Genomic DNA, 17550 nt, shown 5'->3' with positions numbered 1-17550 from the left:
ACATTACTGACCCCTGTCCTGGCCCAACCTCCTGGGACAGGCTTACTCCTGGCAGAAGGGATTTAATGAACTAAGGGAGCTCAGACAAATTTGGATTGAAGCCAATTCCTGGGCATAATGATGGGATAAAGAAAGAGCAGGTCATCCCTCTCTTAACTGCTGGACCTGCACCCAGCAGCTGGTCCAGCCCCTAAAACCTAGAGACTGAAAGAGTCCAGGGGACCTCCTAGACCTTGGAGGGTGTCACCTCCAATCAGAGGGTGGCTTCTAAGAGCCAGTCACTCATTGCCTGGTGCTCATTACTGACTGATAAAGAGTCTGGAGGTGTGCAGAATTATCTGAGCCACGTGTGTGTACTCACGCATGTATGCGTGCTGAAAAAAATGCTGAGTGAACACCAGTGCTTTTCTGGTGGCGTAGAAGTAACTCCCCCCCTGGGCGCCTGGAGGCCTGGGTTCAGGTCTAGCTCAACCCCTAGTTGAGAGATGACTACAGGAAATGCATTTCCATTCTTGACCTTCCCTTCTTCATCTATAAAATGGGTTGAACTTATTCATAAGGTCCCTTTCCCTCATAATGGCCTGGAGATACCATTTGTCATCTCGTGGTTCCCATTCACTTTCCAAAGGCCTAGTATCAACCCAGACTCTCCTTTCTGTGAGGAGCTATCTGAATCAGCCTGCACAAACAGAGCAAGAGCAAAACCCACAGGTGTGAGACCCCCCAAGATGGCACAAGGAGCACACATGTCCTGTGTATACCATTTATTGTTGATTCTCTACACCAAATTTATTACAAGCAGCATCCAGCAAAAGATAGATCCCCAACCCTGCCCTTCACGGTTCATGAGACCCTGGGGGCTTAGAAATCTCTAAATACATCACCAAGCACCTGGGACTATTTGCAGCCATTCTCTAAGCAAGGCAAGCGTAGTCTATATTTGAAGGGAGCATGAAGGCCATGAGCTGGTGAGAATAGTCTCTCCTTAGGAGAAGGTACCTGGGACTGGGAGGAGTTTCACCCGGTGGCCTGCCCTCTCTGTGCCAAGCGATGGCTTCCTTCCCAAGACCACCACCACCTCCCCGGCCACCTGGAGTCAGTTCTGACTAGGAGATCTGGGGGCTGACCCTTTGAGTGCTTCCTAGTGAAAGGCTAGGATGCAACCAACCTGGGTTTACCAGCCCTACTTATCAGGCGGACCCCAGCTGCCTGCTCAGCACACACTTCTTGAGCTTGGGAGTTCTCCTGCAACATGGCACAGACATCTGAACGGTTGTGGAAATGGTGGTGTTGCCCATGAAGGCTCCACGAACTTGGTCATACCTCTAACTTCTACAGAGAGGAAACGACACACACGCAGCCCAACGAGGCCTATAAGAGGGGTCGGTTTTCAGTAACGGAAAGGCAAGTTCAATCTTTTCCATATTTATAAAGCTTTTGATCCATACAGTACCGAGCAAGGTTCTGATAACTGAGACGCAAGGAGCAAGAGAGGAGTGACCCCCAATTTCTTTGGTTTTATGATGAAAGCCCAAGACAGGCCTTTCTTGCACGGCAAAGGCAGATACTCATGTGACCGTAACTCGAGGAGGAGGAGTACCGCAGAGCAAACAACGCAACTCTTATAACCAGACCATAGGCCCAAGGCGCTCCAGAGAGCCCCCAGACCCCTTGTGGCCTGTCCACGTACCCTGATGTTGCTTGCCACAGAGGAAAATTCTCAACGTTCACTGCTAGTTAACTGCACTGTTAATGGAGAATTTTAACCACAACATCAGAGAGATTGCTGGATTCCATTACACATGGTCATTCAATTAAAGGATCTCATCTCTGAACTATTTCACTTCTCCCAAATAGAGAATGAAAATTAAAAACAGATACAGGCAAATCATGCCCATAAAAGGCCCCAGGCGGAGGGGCCTCCAATGAGTAGCAGACAGCGTGTTGGCAGGGAAGGGGGTGAGGTCGCATGGGCCTCTGTAGTCAGAATGCTCCTGACCAACCGGCCTGGGGCCTCAGGTCGCAGGATGTAATGAGAGTTCCTGTCCATGCCCACGTCTTCTGCTCCATCGCTGGGCCTTTGCATGAGCTGCTATGGGGGGCAGTGAGGGACCCATCCTGGCTCATGGGGTGCCGGGTCACAGGTTCGTCCATGCCATCTCCAGACACCTCAGTATTCTCCAGGAAAAGTTCTGGGAGTGAACACGGGGACTCCCAGGCACCAAATTCCTTTCTCCATTCAGTGCCAATAACCTGATTTTAATGTGTTTAGAAGTCTGAAATTCTACAGGATTTTGATTCCTTAAAGGGCTAACATTTTCAAAGTAAAGTTCACACTTTGGAAATATCATTCTATAAAAGGCTGAATTGATTGTGCTGATGTCTTTCTTCTTGTGATAAAAGAGAGGTACTAATGACAGCTCTGTCACTAGGAGCTGAGCGGCTCCTAGTTTTTCCTTCTCTCTTTCGCAGCATCCTCAAAGCCAGGGTGCTGGGCCACGTGCAGGGAACGAGCTGCATGGCTGGAAGTCTCCTTTGAGGAGAGAACTCACCCTGCCCTCAGGAGCGGAAAATCTAGGAGAGAACTTTCATCTAAGGGATCACGCCACAGAACAAAGGAGCCAAAGAAGGGACATGGACTTACATAATACTTTGAGGACAGGGCTGTCCTGGGGGAGAACTATTTCCACACAGTGAGCAGGCTTTGCAATGATTGAGTCCACGGAGGCCAGGAAGGGGCCTGAGCACAGGGCAGGTGGTTCTTAGAGGAGGGGTGATAAGGATTTGGAGGAGAAATCCTCTTGAAAAGGCCCCGGGGTGTAAATTAGAAATCCCTCAGGGTTTTTGCCTTGGTCAGTTGGATCTCCCTGGTGGCAAGAACTGGTTCTCTACAGGAGAATCCAGCAGGTTGGGAAGAGTTCGGGACACCTTTCCTAGGGCCCAGAAGGAGTGAGCGTGGGGTAGCTCTGTGGACCCAAGGGTGGAGACAGAAAGATGGAATTGCCAGACCCTCCAGCCCTCCCCTCCCCCAGCCCAGCTCCAGCCTGCCTCTCTCTAACACTCATTGGGCGCCTTCATCTGCATCAGGACCGCCTGGCTCCTCCTCTTGCAGCAGCAACAGCCTATGCAGGCAGCCAGGGAGCAGCCCAGGGCAACGATGCCGATGACAATGGCAGCAATGGCCAGCCCGCTCTGGGCCTGGGTCATACCCCACGTGCTTCGGTCATCAGTGACCTGGATGGTGGTCGGATCGGTGTAGTCTTCCACGGGGCTGGTTAATTCAGTGGTAGAAGAGATGGATGTGGTGTCGAAGTAGCTGGGTGTGTCCGGGTAGCTGGGTACCTCAGGGACAGCAACATTGATGTTGATATAGATGAGGGACTGTCCTTGGACACTGGCTGGGCTGAAGCACACGGGGAGGGGGTCTGTCCCTAACCTGGGCTGGTTGAGTAGCAGCCAGTTGCGGAGTGGAAGGATGTCCCCGTCACACCTCCAGGGGTTATCGTAGAGCCGCAGCTCACACAGGTGCCCCAGGTGATCAAAGATGCCCAGGGGCAGGTTCTCCAGCTGGTTGCTCTGCAGCTGGATGGCCATGAGGCTGTTGACATTGGCGAAGATATTCCCTGGGAGCTGTCGGATGCGGTTGTTCTGCAAGGAGATGTTCTGCAGGTTGGCCAGCCCACGGAAGACGTTCCCGTCCAGCCCCTCTAGACTGTTGGTGTGCAGGGACAGCTCTCGAAGCTCTGTCAACCCGTTGAAGGCACCAGGAGAGATGAAGCTGATCTGGTTGCGGCTGAGGATCAGGACCTGCAGCTGGTGGAGGTTGCTGAAGACGTTGTCGGGCAGAGAAGTGATATGGTTGTCATAGAGCCAAAGCTCACGCAGGTCGGGCATGGGCCCGAAGAGTCCTGGAGAGAGCTCCTTCAGGGAGTTCCCAAACAGGGTGAGACGGCTGAGCTGTGGAAGCTGCATGAAGATGCCAGGGGGCAGCTGGGAGATGTGGTTGTTGGACAGATAGAGCCTCTGGAGGTGGTGGTTGTTGTGGAAGAGGCCAGGAGAGAGCACACTGATCTGGTTCTGCTGCAGGGCCAGTTCCTGGAGGTTGCCAAGCCCGTCAAAAGTGCCCATGGGGATGTCTGAGAGCCTGTTCTCGTACAGCCGGAGGACCTGGAGGTTGCCCAGGTGCTGGAAGACCCTGGGTGAGAGGTGGGTGAGGCTGTTCTTGCCCAGATTGAGCTTCGTGAGGCCCACCAAGTGGTCAAAGACACCATCAGGGATGTATTCCAGATGGTTGCCATGCAACTGCAGCTCCTTGAGGTTGCTGCACTGGGCGAAGTGGGCTGGCTGGATCTGCATCAGCTGGTTGCTGGACAGAAGGAGCGACTCCAGGTTGTCCAGGCCTTGGAAGAGGCCAACAGGCAGAACCTGAAGCTTGTTGTTGGCAAGGCTAAGATAGCGCAGGGAGCCCAGGTGGCGGAAGGCCCCGGGCCTGATGTGTGATAGCTCATTCTTCTCAATCCTCAGGGCGATGAGGGCCGAGATGTTGAGGAACGGGGACTCGTCAAGTTCAGTGATGTGTGTGTTGAGGATCTGCAGGCTCATGGCGTTCCAGGGCAGAGGGCTGGGCACTGCCATGATACGTGCCCCGGTGCACTCCACCTGGGAAGCCCGGGAGCAGGTGCACTCATTCGGGCAGCCATAGTAGGCCAAGCCTGCACCCCAGGCATGGCAGCCCACCAGCAAAAGTAGATAATGTTTCAGTGGCATGGCCTCTGCAAGAGGAGACAGCACACGTTAGTTAGGGTCGCTTTATGGACACCTGCCAGTTTTAAGCCAGTGATAACCTGCAGTACCAACACTGGCTTGGCTTCGAACCCTATCATCATGTACCCAACTCATGCTCCCTCTGTTCTGGCCAGTAGGCCTCTTCACTCCCTCCAGACCTTCCCCTCACCTGGAGGGCTGAGGCCACATTCATGGAGGCTTTCAGGAAGGTCAACAGCAGGCAGCAAAGTCAGACCCACACTGCTGACCTGCCAGAGAAGACTGCAGGGGAAGCTCAGCCCTTCCTCTCCTTCACCTGGCCCTGTCCCACCCAGTCCATCACCACTGCCCACAACCTGGCCCTTTGTTAACCCTTTCATGTGTGCTTCATCTAGGTTTAATTCAAACCACTTTCCTGATGAAAAGGAAAACCACCACTTTCTGTACCACTTTCTGTCTGCTGGGAGAGGCTGCTGAGGCTCAGCTGGAGCCTGGGGCCAGCTGGCTGGCTGTGAGTCCCAGTTCCTATAAACACTGGATGTATGGCACCTGTGGCTCAAAGGAGTAGAGCGCTGGCCCCATATGCTGGAGGTAGCGGGTTCAAACCCAGCCCCAACCAAAAACTGCAAAAAAAAAGAAAGAAAGAAAGAAACACTGGGTAGCCTTGAGTAAGTTCCAAAAAACTTAGGATGCACTTTGAGCCAAAAGGTCTGAGCTCTATGTGTTTCTACAGGCATGGAGGAGGTCTGGAAATGGAGGCAAATTCATGAAAGTTTTGGTGTTTGAAGAAGATGATAAATATGTGTGAATATATGTGCGTATAATGTGAAGATATGGGTGCTGGTCCCTGTATGAATATTTAAAGACTAACTGGCTTAGCACCTGTGGCTCACGCAGCTAAGGCACCAGCCACGTACACCTGAGCTGGCAAGTTCGAATCCAGTCAGGGCCCGCCAAAAACAATGACGGCTGCAACCAAAAAAATAGCTGGGCGTTGTGGCGGGCGCCTGTAGTCCCAGCTACTTGGGAGGCAGAGGCAGGAGAATCGCTTGAGCCCAGGAGTTGGAGGTTACTGTGAGCTGTGATGCCATGGCACTCTACCCAGGGTGATAGCTTGAGAGGCTCTGTCTAAAAAAAATAAAATAAAATAAAATAAAGACCACTGTTTGACCTTCAATGAGTCTTGAGTTGACCCTGAATGAAGCTTTAGGCCTCCAAGCTTCAGCTTCCTCATCTGTTAAGTGGGAATGATAATATCTGCCCCTCTTCTTGGGGCTGTTGTGAGAGGCAAATGGGAGAATGGATGCGAGGGCATTCTGCACAGTGTTGGCACTGTGTTCACACTTATCCACAGCTCGGACCTACCGAGTCCTGAAGGGGAGGAAGCCTTAAAGGACTCCTCATTGTGGTATTCTTAGATGAGGAAGTAAGGATTGCTGTGTATACATGAGAGTATCTCTAACTTCCATCCAAGGTTCCAAAGGGTCTGTATGTCTTGAAAGGTTAACCAGGGGTCCTCAAACTGCGGCCCACGGGCCACATGAGGCAGTGTGATTGTATTTGTTCCCATTTGTTTTTTTACTTCAAAATAAGATATGTGAAGTGTGCATAGGAATTTGTTCATAGTTTTTTTTTTAAACTATAGTCCGGCCCTCCAACAGTCTGAGGGACAGTGAACCGGCCCCCTGTTTAAAAAGTTTGAGGACCCCTGGCAGTCATCCATTCCCATCACTGTATGGTGGTTCAGGAAGCAGGGAAACTGAGGCTCAGAGCTGAAAGCCCAGGTCTCCAGACTCCTAGGTAAGTACTTGGAGTGGGAATGCAGTGTCCTCTCCTTTTAATGAGCAAAAAATCCTAAGTCAAAGGAAGGAATTTCAAATGATGACATATAAGGCTGGGTGGAGAAGGTATTTCTCTAGTCTCTCTTTGTGCCCCTGAACTCATAGATTCCAGACCCTGGCCCCTAAATCAGAATAATTCGAACTTCCAAATCTGGCTTCAGCCCCCTGCACCCATTCCCTTCCCCCAGCAGAAGTCCATCTCCCACCCACATAGCCCTTGATCTTCCACTTATTCACAGCCCATCCAAGCCCTGACCTGTTGTAATTTCACCCATAAGGACTCAGAACTAAGTATGTACAACAGTGGAAAAAAAGGAAAGGAAAAAGAATTCCTTGGCCAATGGAGTTTAGATGCAAAGGAATGGGACCAGATTAAACTGTGAACACATCTTAAAAAAATGAATTTGTGGCCAGGTGCAGTAGCTCATGCCTATAATCCTAGCATTTTGCAAGACTGACTCAGGAGGATTGCTTGAGGCCAAGAGTTGGAGACCAGCCTAGGCAACATAGTGAGACCCCTATCTCTGCAAAATATAGGAAAAAATTAGCACACGGTAGCATGTGCCTGTCCTAGCTACTTGGGAGGCTGAAGCAGGAGGATCACATAAATTCAGAAGTTAGAGGCTATAGTGAGCTATGATCATACCATTGCATTCTAGCCTGGGCAACAAAGCAAGATCTTATCTCTTCAAAAGTATAAAAAACAATAATAAAAAAAAAACTTATAAAGACAAATTTTAGGTCCATGACTTAAGAGAAAACTAACTGCCTAAACAGGGGATACAGAAGAAGTGGCTGAACATCTACCATAGGAGAAGACTTTGGGCTTTCTATTGATGGTAACTAAGAAAGGAGGCTGTCCACAAAAGCTAATGTGATCTGAGACTGAATTAATAGAAGAATCAAGTGTAGAACAAGGGAGGTAATGGTTCACACTCTACACTGCCGTGATCAGGCCACACCTATAGTGCTATGGCTGATCACGGCAGTGTAGAGTGTGAACTTCAAGAAGACCAATGACAAACTGGCCTCCTAAAGAACTAGTAGAGAAGGGTGAAGGGACCCAGAAACCAGAATATCTGTGCACCTGTTCAAGTAGCTGTGCATGAACAACCACAAAAAGAGATGCGACAAGTCCCCAAGCACTTTCCTAGTATCCATGAAAAACTGCCATGGGATAAAGAGAGTGCTTTAACTCAGGGTGGCTCCAGAGGTCAAAGGTAGTGTGCAGAAGTTGTGGAGTCGCAGATTCCAGTTCACCACCGAAGACACCTTGTCTAGAGTCAAAATGGACAACCTCACAGAAGTAGCAAGTGCTCCGTCCCTAGAAGTGTTCAGGAAGCTGCTGAGAAGCCACTTGCTAAAAAAGCTATTAAGAGGTTTCCCACACCTCGTGCAGTATTAGACTAGAAGAATAGCTGATACCCTATCCATTCCTAGATTTTAGGATTCTTTTTTTTTTTTTTTTTTTTGGACAGAGTCTCACTATGTCACCCTTGGTAGAGTGCCGTGGCATCACAGCTCACAGAAATCTCAGACTCTTGGGCTTAAGCAATTCTCTTGCCTCAGCCTCCCAAGTAGCTGGGACTACAGGCGCCCGCCACAATGCCCAACTATTTTTTTGTTGTTTTTGTTGCAGTTGTCATTGTTGTTTTTTAACAGACTCAGACCAGGTTCAAAACTACCAGCCCTGGTGTATGGGGCCGGCACTCTTACTCACTGAGCTGCGGGTGCCACCCAGATTTTAGGATTCTAAGGCTGCTTTCCAGAGCATAGATACAAGAGCCATCCCCAAGGACAACCGTGCCTGTGCTCTCAGGGGTATGTGTGGGCAGGTGCAGGTGTCTGCCCATCCCCTTAGTAAATGTGTGTAAAAGAGATTTACTCCCTGGACTGACGTATACAAGGTAAAGATCTCATTGCTCCTGGGGGCATGCTAGTTATTTATTTTTAATGTATACTCCTATACTCAGCATGCTTCAAAAAGGCATCACAGCCCAAGTGAGGCTACATTCAGTGTCCATCACCCAGCAAGCCCAGAGCAGTTTCTACTGAGTTTCCCCATCTATAACTGACATCTGTATATGGTCTCCCCTGAGCCCACACTCCCCAGTCAGGGAGGGTGCCTCATGATCTGGGAGGAGTGGAGAGATAATTCCCTATGGAAACAGGGCCACTGCTGTCTACAATGGACCACACTCAGTGCAACAAATATTGCAAGAATTTGTAGATTTTTCTTTTTATAAATCCTCCCATCTGTCGAGCCACCCCATCACTACATTAGCAGTTTCCTGTTTTCCAGCGCATCTGATTGCCACGACTGGCACCGCGTGCTCCACGCACACTCCCAAGAGCTCACCTCAAACCCACTGCAGAGCCCTGAGGGGAGAAAAGGGCCACAGAACTGGGGCTGGGCCCTTGGATTTCAGTAGTGACACAGGATTGTCCAGTAGCCAGCAGCCTCAGGAGCCAGCACACAGAGGCCAAATTGCCCACGCTGCCCAGTGCTGCTTGGCAGCTGTGACAGCAGTTAAAGGGCCACGAAGCTACCCTAATTACAACTTCCTTTCCTGGGCAGCTGAGTATGTCCTCAGTGACTCAGGCTGGCCCCTGTCCAGCCCCTGGGGAGGGAATACATTCTGGCATCTGCCACTGGCCCATGAAATGAGTGAGCAGATCAGACAAAGAGAAGGACAGACAGACAGCTCCCCTTACGTGGTCCCTCCCCACAGGTAGAAGGGCTTGAACCAGGGTCTCTTAGCAGAAACGCCCTGTGACTCATGAGTGAAGCCATAATTAGCCTTGAAATCCTGGGCTTTGTTGGTTGGTGGGTTGGGACTGTTTTGGTTTAATAGTATCATTCACATGCCCTAAACATGAGGTTCCCTGCAAAGAGACTCCTTATTTTAATGCCACATAGCAAAACTTTTTGAAAGAGCCTGGAAGACCAATGTTCTAACTCTGGTCTTGACACTAAGCTGGAGTGTGGGGTTAGGTCAATTCTCCAGGCCTCCAGGGGAATCTTAAAAGTTTCCCCCTCTGTAAAGACATTTGAGGGCCCTTGATGGGGGATAGGAAGAAAATTTGGCCTGAAGCATCCCCCATTATCCTCTCTTCTCTGTAGGTCACACTGAACCATCAGTAGTACCACCAGCCTGGCCCCTTCTTCATGCTGAGGCTTGAGGTACTGTGCCCATCTTTCTAGAGCCACCAGGGTCCAAAATTTCCTAGGCAGGGCAATCCCACTTGGTACTCAGTACACAGCTGATAGCCATTTAGGAGACCCAGGAACGAAGAGGGGCCTTCAAGAGTCTGGTCCTGTCCCTTCCCAGTGTACCTAGGGAAACTGAGGCCCAGAGAGGGGCTGTCTCTCTCTCTCTGGCTTGGGTCCTCCCCCCATAGAGAGCTGGCTAACCATGGCCTCATCTGCAGAGAGATGTCACCCAACTAACTAACCTGAGGGCTCCCGAGGGAGATGCCAGGCTTGGAGCTGCTGAAGGATGGTCCCCACCATCCCCTCGCCCAGTGCTGTCCTCAATCATGCTGCTTCCTGGTGCTCTATCTAGCAATCTGAAGTCACCGTCTGACCAAGAGGCCCAGCCCGGAGCTCAAACCTCGTCCAGACCTCCCCATCCCCTAGGGCAGCACATAGCAATTGCCTAGAAAGCTTTTTAATAGAACTGACCTCATAGCATTGCTGCTATGAAAAGTGAATTAGTTAATGCACGTAAAGCACTTAGACTAGTTTTTAATACAAAGTGAATACCCAATAAATGTTAGCGATGATTGTTATGTTTGTTGTTGAGTAAAATCAGAATCTCTCTCCACCCACAGAGATCCTGATCCCAGGTCTCAGGGACTCTGCACATTTAACAAACTTCCAAGTGACTCCGCTGCAGGTGTCCACAGACTGCACTCAGGAACACCCCATGAGGCCTAAACCAGAGGGAACCTGCATCACTGACCAGCAAGAAGAAAGAGCCATCACCCAGGAGGGGGGAGGCTGCAGGTCCTACAGGCCCAGCTCCCTCTGTCACTACTTCTTCAGCTGTCATATCCACAACCTATCAGGAACCTGTGGTTTGTGCTGAGTGAAACCCAGCAGTAGAAGCTGCTTCCAGAAGCAGTGCTGAGAGCCCAGAGCATCACAAGAGCAAGGGCTTTTTGAGATCATCTGGTCATTTTGTAGATGGGAAAACTAAAGGGGCCCCCAGGGAGCAGGGGACTTGCCCAAGGTCACACAGTGGGTTGGAGACTCCTGACACCCAATCAGGGTCCCTAACCATAGAACGTAGTGTTTTGGGACTTTGTCAACCACATATGTGGCAGTGCCTGGGAGTGGGGAGGAAGAGGGGACTTTGCTCTCTCCTTCTTAAAATGACCCAAAGTAAATATACAACCCACCTTCCACCTGCCCAACACAGCTCAGTCAGCTAAGGCCAGGCTGTGCTGGGCAGATGGAGGGTGGTTCCAGGGCTTTCTTCTTTAAGGCTGCTCTGATACTTGTCAGTGTGTTCAATTTCACCTGGGTGGTCTGGAGGAGTGGAAGGAAGGGGCAGAAGGTGTCACCAGAAAGGTTGACTCCAGTACAATCTCAATAACACACAGCCCCATTCACAGGTCCCTGATTTGAGAATGCTCTGTTCCAAACACGAAGCGTCCCTGAGCCCCAAGGCAAGATTGGCCACATCCTCACCCTCTCCCTTACTCAGGTGGTGACTCCTCACAGGGTCCTTCAAAGCTGAAATGCTGTGCATTGTTTTAAAAAAGAAAATGAGCAAGGAAACCTGACTCCTTCCCAGCCCCTCTGTTGGGGACCCTCCCAGGGCTGTGGGAGATAGAACTTGGTTTCCTGCGGAGGCCAGAAGCAGGGCTGTAATTAGCCCAGCAAGCACAGTGGCAGATCCCAACAAGCTGTTCAGCAGGGCAGGAGACCCTCCCAAAAGGGGCTTTTACAGAAGAAGCCACCATCTACAAAGAGCCCCCTTCTCTGGCTAGCTGTGGGGCTCCATCCCTCATCAAAGCAGTTTCTAAACTCTGTGTCCCAAAACCAAGAGAGACAATGAAACCCGAAGCACAGCCATTCTCGTGCGGTCAGGATTTAGGGCAGGCAGCAAATTGCCATGTGCAGTCACAGCCTACTTACTGGCAGGACCGAGTCAGGGCAGCTTCTCTTCCATCTCTCCTCATTTCTCCACATTCCCCCCACCCCCAGCCCCCATTTACTGGGCAAGCAAATGTAGGGTCCCCAGGCCTGAGGAGAACCTGCCATGCCCTACCTTTCTTTGGGATCTATTCAGAACTCTCCTTTCCCCAGCCCCCCACCCCCATGCCTGCCCCATCACTGCTGAGCCCGCCCAGCTGACTCAAGACCACAGGCAAATTGGACTGTCTGGCCCTGAATTCACCCCAGATGTTCCTTCCATGCACAGTGAAAGAAACACCAGTTGTCAGAAATTGCTACATGGTAGAGCAGTGGTTGTCAGCCTTCCTAATGCTGTGCATCTTTAATACAGTCCAAAGGGGTCATGACCCACAGGGTAAGAACCTCTGTTATACAGCTGGCCGCACCAACACAGCTGAGAGCTGTCTAAGATAAGGTGATATCCCAGATAAGCCTCAAGCACATGTCACCTTCCATCTGAGCTGTGTCATCCCAGGGACATCGCAGCTGCCCCGAGGTAACACAGGTGGCCCTGGAGGTAGAATGGCTCTTGCACTTTGGCACAGGTGGGAGGTTCTAGAGCAGTGGTTCTCAACCTTCCTAATGTGGCGACCCTTTAATACGGTTCCTCATGTTGTGGTGACCCCTAACCATAAAATTATTTTCGTTGCTACTTCATTACTGTAATTTTGCTACTGGTATGAATCATAATGTAAATATCGTTCGACCCCCAAAGGGGTGGCCAGAACTGCTGGAGAGAGTTCTCATTTTCCACTGTTGGTTTCTTGGCCCTGAGTCCTGGCTCTACATGTTTAGTAGAAACACCAGTGACGGTCCAAGAAGAATGATTTTAAATTCACACCACTCCTCATCCCAAACCCATCTCCAGCCCAGATTCCCTGCTCAAAACCGCCAGCCTCCAGTGAGTCTATCATTCCTGCCAGCAAGGGGGAATAGCTGCGGGACTGGGGACACCTAACTCAGTTAGAACTCAAATAATTCTGATGCCATGTTAAAGTCCAAATTGGAACTGCCAAGCCGGGACCAGCACATCTGCGGAAGACAAGTCTGCAGCAATTATCCACAGCAAAGAGGACAGATCTCTGCCCTGGGAAAGCCCCGGGAAGGTGGGTCCAGCTGTCCCAGACAGACCCAGATGCAGGGCAGACCACTGGTGGTCACCACAGTCGGTGCAGGGAAAGTGCACAGGCTCCAGTAACCTGAACCTTAATTAAAAAGAGAAACTCTCCCTCCGGTGGATCTAGAACCAGAGAGAGGTACCCCAGGCGAGGAACCTGTGCCACGGTTCAGTCCACTGTCAGCCTGTCTCGCCATCGCAAGCATCTCAGCATCCTAATAGGAAGGGCAGGGGCGCAAGAGGCTGGTCAGGCATCCGCAGAGGGCTGGCCTCTCGGTCCTAAGAGCTCCCGGGCACCCCGCCAGCCCTGCCCCTTCTGCACTCTCTTCCAGCAGAGTGAAGACAGTAGAAAAAGGAGGGGGCAGCCGGCGACCTCTCGGTGGAGGAGGGACAGCTGCCCCGCGCACTTACCGGCGCTCAGGCACCCGCGACAAGAGGGAGCCAAGAGCAGGACGCGCGCGGGAGGGCTCAAGACTGCAGCATGAGTGCGGCTGGCTGGGCCGGCCCGGTATTTAAATAATCCCGGGCGTGAGTCACCCAGGGCCGTGTCTGCGCGGGGAGGGGGACTGCAGGCCACAGGGCCGTGCCCCACGTCCAGGACGCCCCTCCAAGGGACGCACAGGCTGCGTCCCCAAACCGAAGGGGTTTTCTCTGGCCACGTTTTAAAAATAAGAGCACATTTTCCCCTTGTCTCCTTTCCAATGTTTCTTTTGGATTCCCTCGCTGCCTTGGCCACTGTGGCTCCGGAGAGGGAGTTCACACCGCCCAGAACACCCTCCCCAAGGACTGCGCACCCCTGCTGCCCCGCACTGCCCGGAAGGTTCCCTGCTCCCAGGAGCAGTCACAACCGTTTCTCCCTGTAGCTCTAGAATTGTCTTCTTCCTCCTTCATTCCTCTTTGTTTCTTATTTCAAGCTTTTTATTTGGAAACGGTTTCATTTACATAAAATTTCTGAGAATACGAGGAACACTAATATGCTTAACCCAGCTCACCTGTTGCCAACATTGTGGAAAAAGCATTTATTTTAAATTCCGAGGAAAAGTAAAATTACCCCCACTGTGACTCTCCTAAAAACAATGTTTTCCATTGCCTCCTGCTGCTAAGTCTGTGCCAGCACTGCAGCCCTCAGCGGTGCGTGCATGTCTCCCGCCTGGTGACAGGCAGGAAAGGGACATATTTAAGAATGGAGGACTCCCCTATTCCCTTCACTCCTCCCTGGCAGCCCAAACCCTGCTGCCCCTGCCTGCCTCCTACCAGAGTGCGGGACAAGAAACCCTTTCTGTCCGTGGTCTCACCCAGGGGGCCTGGGAAGAGGATATGGAAGTCAGAGCTGGAAGGTGGAATGGTTACCAAACTCCAGCTTCCCCGCAAGACAGAGACTCAACAAGGCCTGCCCTGCTCTGGGCTGAAGCCACCTGCCCTTCCCTGGCTCAGTTTGCCCTCTCAGCCCAGTGGGGATGGCGATATTTACACTCAGTGCTAATGGAGTGCCAAGAGCCTTAATTAATGCTTGCACTGTGCTTTGCGATGTCCGATGAAAGGAAAACAGAAAAGTGCGTAATGTTATTACTGAGATAGTTGCTGGGTGGCTTGCCGTGGTCGAGTACTACAGCCTGAATCATGCCGCATTCCTCTTCACTATGACACCATGATTTAGAGCCAGAAACAAAAAGTTCCCTGTCCATTAAATATTCCCTGTCCATTAAACAAGAGGGGCAGACACAGCTCCCACCCCTCAACCCCCAACATCCTTCCAGGTAACGTTCCATATGGAGAATACCTTCCCTCTTGCTGCCCTGGTCCCTCCACATCCCCAAATCATGGGATATGCAAGAATGAGAATATCCCATCTTTTTCTTCTTCCTTTCTCCCTTATCCTAAAACCCACTTGCTCTGTGTGAGACAGGAATGAATCAGGTACATTTAAGGATAGACATTCCAGAAGCGCCCACTGAGAACCAGAGGCCCCTCAGGTACCTGCTTCCGTCTGTATGTTATTTCTTCTATACCAGGTTTCTCAACCTCTCAGCTATGACATTTAGGGTCAGGTCATTCTTTGCTGCGGGGAGCTGTCCTGTGCATTGCCAGGTGGCAATCCACCCATCCCTGGCCTCCACCCTCTGAGATGCCAACAGCATCCCCAAACCCCAAACTGTAAAAAACAAAAACATCTCTGGAGGAAGAGCAACACACACACGGTTGAGAACTACTGATCTGCTAGATAATCCTGTGAGTGGCAGTAATTACCCCCATTTTACAGATAAGGAAACCGAGGACGAGACCAGTTAACTAATTTCCTAGGCCACATGCTAAGTGACAGAGCCAAGATTCCAATCCCAGTCTGTGGATTCCCTGCTATTCACACCACCATCAGATCACATGCTCAGACACACAGAACTACTAGGGATTAAAGCGTGGCGACATTCAGACTGCTGTAGAGCTGGGATTGAAACCTTCCTCGGAGTGAGGTTGAAAATACGAGAATATTGAAAGGGGTGGGGCTGCAGTTTCATGTAGAGGAGCCTTAAAAGAAGAGCAGGATCTGGAAATGGGAGGGGAGGAGATTAAGGAAAACCAGGTTAGAGCAAGAAGGAGAGCTTAAGTGAAGCCCCCCAGGAGACTGAGATGCCTCCCTGGGGAGCGTGGTGTCCCTCTGCAGGCAGTAGGAGCCACCAGAGGTGCCAGCGAGGGGGAGACACAGTGAGAACCAAGTATAGGAAGTGTGGTGGGGCAGGGTCCAGCTTTCACGGAGGATCCTCTCCGGCCCTCGTGACAGGATGTGGGTTTCAATAAGGTAACCATGCAGGACGACAGTTCCCCAGACGGAGGGGGTCCTAGACATCCAGCTGCAGCGCCTCTGAGCTTCCACACACTGAGACCCTCCCTTCCCTGGGGAAGCACCCTCTTTCCTGCAAAGAAAGCAAAACAGCACCCAGTCAGTCCCCAGAAGTGAATATTTTCCTGTTAAAGGTTAAAGTGAAAGCCTGATTTACCAGCAGTAGGCCCTGTCACCTCAGGGCTCACTTTTCAGCCCCCCTGGGAGAATGGAAAGGGCCAGCATTGCCTCAGGGCTTCAGAGAACTCCATTCCTCCACCCACTGACACGTGTGTTTCTATCCCAGGTAATAAGCACAGAACCCAGGGAACTGGAGGTCATGGCATCCCACTTCCCCCGTCTGCGGAGGAAACCTCTCCCCAGCACTCTTAGTCATGGTGTTATAATCCCCACTTAGTCCACCTCAGGGGTGGGGGTCATTACCTCACCATGAAGTCCCCGGGTTGGAGTGGCAAAATAAAAGATGGGAACACCAGGGCAGGCGAGGACGTGGGTGGTCTCTAGTACCATGGGTGGGAATATGAATTATAGAGCAATGGCTATTAGGATTCAAAATGTGTAAACCCCCACATGCAGACACAGCAGCATGTTCACCAAGCTCTATGCTCAAGAATGCTCAGTGCCAGGTCGTTGTGAGCAACATAAATGTCTACCCATAAGACACTGATTATTCACAGCATGAACGTCCATACCAAAAAGCCCAGTGTTAAAAGATGAGTTTCACCTTCGTTTGGTGAAGAAGAAAAACACAGCAGATGTATTAAGCAAAAAAAGCAAGCCACGGATTAATATGTGTATGTAATATGATTAAACTTGCTGATCTTAGAAAAAAACACATAAATATATAACTTGTCAGTGGTACTTCAACATATGGGAAACAGGGAGGAAAAATCTTACTCTTTATCATGATCAGACAAAAATCCAAAGATGGTAGAAAAATGTCAATTTCCCCACTGAATGGTCTCCCGTGCCCAGTGCAAGGCCCTCACTTCCACCTGGCTCCCTCCCACCTCTCCCCTGCCCAGGTCTTCTCCACCTGCTTTCCCCCCCGTGGCCTGTCTTGGACAAAGAGAGGACCATGAGGTTCTTGAGGTCCTAAGGGGCAGCTTGTGGTTCCAGGCTCATCCCAAAGTCCTGGCTGTTCTCTGAGGCTATTCCTCAGAGCGGTGAACTGCCAAGACCAACAGGTGTCCCCTTTGCTCACGCGGACCGCCTCTCATACAAGGATTATGATGGTATGCTCAGCCATCTAAAATCTCTGTAAATGTACTCATTTTTGTCAAAATCTTTCTCCAACACAGCTGAGGAGGAGCAAGAAAGAACAGTGCAAGAGAAAATTTCATCCAGTTGTATGGTACGTGTGTATGTGTGTGAACACATATGTGTGCCTTTCACTTTATCTATATACAACTGCATAGAAAAAGATCTAGAAAGACACACACAAAACTGCCCCAGTAGTGGGGGGAGGGAGCAGTGATAACAAGGATTTTTTTTTTTTTTTATTGTTGGGGATTCATTGAGGGTACAATAAGTCAGTTACACTGATTGCAATTGTTAGGTAAAGTCCCTCTTGCAATCATGTCTTGCCCCCATAAAGTGTGACACACACTAAGGCCCCACCCCCTTCCCTCCATCCCTCTTTCTGCTTCCCCCCCCATAACCTTAATTGTCATTAATTGTCCTCATATCAAAATTGAGTACATAGGATTCATGCTTCTCCATTCTTGTGATGCTTTACTAAGAATAATGTCTTCCACGTCCATCCAGGTTAATACGAAGGATGTAAAGTCTCCATTTTTTTAAATGG

General features: G+C 50.6%; 1 protein-coding gene across 1 annotated transcript; it reads right to left on the bottom strand.

Annotated features, from left to right (window-relative positions):
- Nucleotides 1-756: 756 nt before the first annotated feature.
- Nucleotides 757-13362, bottom strand: LRRC15 (leucine rich repeat containing 15). The gene is made up of 2 exons (XM_053564422.1): nt 13319-13362; nt 757-4772 (listed from the first exon to the last, which is right to left on the bottom strand). The coding sequence occupies exon 2, from the start codon at nt 4765-4767 to the stop codon at nt 3055-3057; it is 1713 nt and encodes a 570-aa protein (XP_053420397.1). The 5' UTR covers nt 4768-4772; nt 13319-13362; the 3' UTR covers nt 757-3054.
- Nucleotides 13363-17550: the final 4188 nt, after the last annotated feature.

This window comes from Nycticebus coucang, chromosome 16 (assembly GCF_027406575.1).
Source record: "Nycticebus coucang isolate mNycCou1 chromosome 16, mNycCou1.pri, whole genome shotgun sequence".
In the NCBI taxonomy this organism is placed as follows: Eukaryota; Metazoa; Chordata; class Mammalia; order Primates; family Lorisidae; genus Nycticebus; species Nycticebus coucang.
Note: the sequence above shows the minus strand (reverse complement) of the source record. Positions and strands in the feature narration are given on the sequence as shown.